Below are 5,132 nucleotides of genomic sequence, written 5' to 3' on the forward strand. Positions count from 1 at the left end.
TTTGCTAGAAATACAATATTGAAACTTTACTTTTCCATGCATGCAAGTGTATATGTTTCTCTAAAGGGTCTTCTAAATGAACCTTAACACAATAAAGCATACAATTACTAATTTTCCTCTCCAATAATCTAATTCAATAGTATATACAAGGACATGTTTTTCTCTTCTCTTCTTTTTTAAGAGTTCTAACCAAACAAATACTTCCTTGCATACAAATATATATATTTATTTTCCAAGGAATTTAACACACTAATTATTCCTTTTTCAAAAGTTAGCTAACTCACTTGCTATTAGGCACACAATACAAAATATTTTCTTATCATTTCACACATCAGACAAATTTGTCATATTTCTTCAAGAAATAGCATAAATAACAAATTCTTCTCAAATAACACAATCAATCATCTTTTATGCAAAGGTTTTGTGTGAACTCTTTCTCAAAATGGTTGCTCACATATTCATTTTCAGTAGATCAAATGTACTAGATATTATTCCTATGCATATAAGCACATATTCTCTTTAAGAGTCCAATGTTTCTCTTTAAAAATTTAATGCATATGTATCATGAGAACATCATTGGTAATATTTTAAATGAAATAATTTAATTCGTTTTCAAGAATTATCAACATAATTGTTCTATTTTTGTGTATGCTAATAACTTATCTCTTTTCAATAAATATCAAACTTAATACTTATTTATTTGTGCATTGAATTAATTTATTTTTTTTCAAGAACATTAACACAATGTTTATGGCTATATGCACATAACAACTATTCTTATTGCGCCAACAAATCAAATGGCATCACTTTATTTTACTCTATTTTTCCTCTTTTAGTCAATAACTTTGGTCACAATTTCCACACATCTGGAAACGAATTTTTGAAACAGAAAAGTGGTTTTTCTCGGAACGGGTTAATTGAAAAAAGATTTATCTTAGGAAGTACAAAGGTGTCATGGTTTGGAACATTCGAATGAATCTTTGCAGCCCATGTTTCTAGATTTAAATATTAAATAATTCCTATTTTTGTCATCAATTTTGGACACATTTTTGGACACGCTGAAAACTACTTTTTCAAATCAGAAGGAGGCTTTTGGCGAGAATGAGCTGATTTACAAAAAATCTTTCAATTTTTACAAATATATCACAGTTTGGGAGATACAAAGACATATTTGGACCCTATTTTCCAGTAACGCAGGCAATTCACACAATTATTTAGCCACGAAAATATTTTAAGAATTCTATGCACATAAAATATTTTAAGAATTCAATGAACAAAAAATTTATTCCTCTATGCATGAGATTACATGGAGGTTTTCTCAAGAAAATAATCTAGACTCTATCATATGAAAAATTTCAAACAAATAAATTTGATTCTTATTTCTTCGTGCAACATATGCAAACACAATAATTTTCAACTAGCATATTTAGTTATCTTTTAATGGGTGCTTGGAATCCCTCCTTCCTCTCTCTTGGCTACATTCTACATGTATTCTACCATTAGTTCTCACAGGTTTACGATAAGTAGAATTAATAAAATGCAATAGATTCTTGGAATCCCTCCTTCCTCTCTCTTGGCTGCATTCTACATGTATTCTATCATTAGTTCTCATAGGTTTACAATAAGTAGAATTAAGAAAATGCAATAGATTTTATAAATCTTAAAAGAATTCCATAAATCATATTTTTCCTAAATTCTAAAATCACTCCATAAATCATATTTTTCTAAGTTCTAAAATCACCCAATAAATCATCCATAAATCTCTCAAGCTTTTTCAAGATAGATTTCCTTTCTCATTATGGACAAAATATCACGTATGCATAGGTTTTCTAAAACTATGACTTATTAGTTTTAGAACTCAAAAATATACTGACTTGGAAATACAATTTATTTAGATAGAAGAATTTAAGTTATTCTCAATATAAGAATTAAGAATTAATAATATTTAATTATTCAACAGCACTCTTTTAACTATAGTTTTCATAGTAGTTTAGTCTAGTGATATTACAAAGATGTTGTTGTGAATCTATACTAATTATATTTAATATTTATCTATTTAATTTAAAAAAAATCAATATATATATATATATATATATATATATATATATATATATATATATTTTTTAATTTACCTAATATTTTAATTTATTAAAAAAATATTAATTGAACTAATTATTTAAAATTATAAATATTAATATAAATTTTATTTAATTTTAGATTTACTAAGTACTTAGAGTTTACAATTCTAAAGGTTAGCTCACTTGTTCAAAACACCTCACCTCACTATTAAGAGGTTACCGAGTCAATTCTCCTCAATACTCTTGGAGTTAGACTTTGTTAATGATGCAAACATATTTTTTTAGTGAAACAGTTATACCCAACCACAATTGATAACTCCAATTATTATCATAACATAAATTATATTTATATATAAAGACATTATATTTATTAATTAATTTAAATAAAAAAATATGAAATAATTATCACTATTTTAATTTATATAATAAAATGACTTTATTTGTATTTTAGTATTCTCATTTCAAAATTGATTAAAATCAACCTTTTTATTGTATTTTTATTGACATATATTATTATTATTATTTTAAAATTTTAATGTAATATAGATAACATAAATTATGTTCATAATAATATTAAATAATTTTTAAATATAATATACATATTTTTTTTTAAATAACTCATTTTTAATTTAATTAATATCAATAAAATTATCATATAATAAATTGGATTCAATAAACAAAGATTTTTTATTTTTATTATTAATTTCTTTTTGTTTTAATACACTATTAAAATATATACCTTATAATGTTGATAGAATAAGTATACTATTACAATATTTCTTGCCCCGTAAATGAGCGAACAAAAAATATAAAATATCTGTCACTTAGCAAAGTGTATGTATGCATATATAACTTAATTTTACATCCAAAACTCCAATCCATTTTTCCCCTACTAAATTAAAATATAAAACTCCTCGTGACACAATTAGATTTATTATTTTTTTAATATTAATATAAATAAAAATATATATTAATTAAGATAATATATAAAATGCACATAAAAAAATAAAAACTCATTCTTTATTCGAGATGGAGAATCAAAAAATAATGTGAAAATCTAGAAAGAAAATTTATAAAAGCAAAATTAAACATAAACTATTTGTTTGTACCAAGTAATATCAAAATCCCAATTGTAGACTTAAAACGAGGATTTCCTTATTTGACATCGTTTTACTTCTGAACAACAAACAACTGATAAGCCCTGCTTTCTATGATTGATTAATAATCAAACTATTCTGCCTGATTGAAACAAAACGCTGGTGCAGTGATATCATACCCATAGCACGTGAACTGGTGCATTTACCACTAGAGATCTGTAACCACTGATTCACATTAGACCATGTAATTCCGATTCAAGGGTTTTCAATGCTGGGCGTGGCACGCAGAAGACCATCGTTACTCCGCTCTTGGTTTTCTTGGGAGGCAGAAATGAAATTGGGCAATACAAAATTTTGAGCCAATCACCCGGGCAAGCAATGAGGGGTTCGCCCCATCCAAAGTCCACTTGGTTAAATCCCAGCCACCTCCAGTCAGTGAGTAATGTATCGTCGACACACGGCGGGGCTAAAGTGATCTCTTGGCGTAAGCGTTTCATTTCAAGGAACGCGATGCCTGATCTCACGTACTCCTCATTTACAGCTAACTTTGCCTTCTTTATCAACTTTACAGCATGCGAAAGGGATCCATTAACAACCTCTTCCGCTGTACTGCTGTGTGTACATGCCACGTACTGACCATTGCCGTAGTATCCCTCTGCAAGAGGCGGGTCGAACGACCTCCTCACGTCGACTGGGAAGATAAACCTAACAACGTGATCAAAAGGAATTCCAAGAACCCTTGTTCGCGCTCGCCACGCGCACGCTGCCAAAACATCAAACGTTGTACAGTGCTCCTTCAGCTCCTCGACGATGGGCCGTTTTATCCTTTCCAAAGCATCCGAGTTGAGATAAAATGGGGCGAAGACCAGGTCCTCGGATTTCACGGTGGACAGCGGAGTGTTAGGGTTAACGAAGTATCCACTTTCAAAGAGCTCCTGATGCTGAAAGCGGACCACACAGGGCTGCTGCGGTTTGAGATCTTCTCGCTGCCACACTGCTTCGATCGAATGCTTCGTCTCTCCTCTAGCAATCTCTGCAAGTCCCATGAGAAACTGGCCTGCCCCTCGTCCATCACACAGACTATGGTTGAAACTCACACCCACAACAAAGCCCCCGCAATTGAATCGCGTGACCTATTTTTTCAAGAGAAAAGCACGTGTTGTGATCAACCATTTCATTAAGATCTTTCCAGTAATTGCAAAAGGAAATCCAACAGTATATGAAAATCAATTTACCTGCAAAATGAGAGGGGGAACTTCCTGGACTTCTGCAGTGAGCGGAAACTGAAAGAGCAGTTGCTCGAATGACGATTTCAGCTCCTCGAATTCTCCAGGAATTGGAAGTTTGCTCTCCGTGGCCGCTTCAACGAAGAGAGCACCCTCTCCCGTGCACTCTACCTGAAGTTTACAACCGTCTTGTGTTCTCCTTACACGCCCTGCGAGTGGGTAATAGTAAGACAAAAGTTGTGACAATGCATCCTGAATAACACTAGCTGGATTTGTGGCGGAGTAAATATTCTGGGAACCATTACTGTATACAAGAAATACATCAAATCTCCTCCTTACAAGGAAGTGGTCGTCCAGATTGGAAAGGTAGAGGACGGTATTGGGAGAATGTCGGGAAGGTTGTACCAGAACAGACTCTACTATCTTTACAGGCAGGTGAACTTGGGAGCAATAAATATCACGGTTCTCCATTGATATATCCAGCTGCAGCTGCCACTTCAGCTTGACCTACTTCGCTTCTCAAAAGGCCCTCATCCAGTTAAATAGATGGGGATGACAAGTTTGCCATTGGTAGCAGACAAGTCGTGCCGGGCAGGAAGATTCTCTCAAACAAAAGTCCAAATCGTTGGAATCATTGAATTGCGTATCACATGCCTGAAAAATACATTAAACACATGCCTGAAAATACATTAAAGTGCCTCGTTGATTAAATAGTCGTGCGGGGCCGGAAG

General features: G+C 32.1%; 1 protein-coding gene across 1 annotated transcript; it reads right to left on the bottom strand.

Moving 5' to 3' along the window:
- Window positions 1–3,405: 3,405 nt before the first annotated feature.
- Window positions 3,406–4,872, bottom strand: LOC149253853 (taxadien-5-alpha-ol O-acetyltransferase-like). The gene is made up of 2 exons (XM_089456947.1): window positions 4,411–4,872; window positions 3,406–4,308 (listed from the first exon to the last, which is right to left on the bottom strand). Exons 1-2 carry the CDS (start codon window positions 4,870–4,872, stop codon window positions 3,406–3,408), a joined length of 1,365 nt encoding a protein of 454 aa, XP_089313073.1.
- Window positions 4,873–5,132: the final 260 nt, after the last annotated feature.

This window comes from Pinus tabuliformis, chromosome 7 (genome assembly GCF_031772625.1).
Source record: "Pinus tabuliformis cultivar Carrire ecotype Pingquan chromosome 7, CPIR1, whole genome shotgun sequence".
NCBI classification, from domain to species: Eukaryota; Viridiplantae; Streptophyta; class Pinopsida; order Pinales; family Pinaceae; genus Pinus; species Pinus tabuliformis.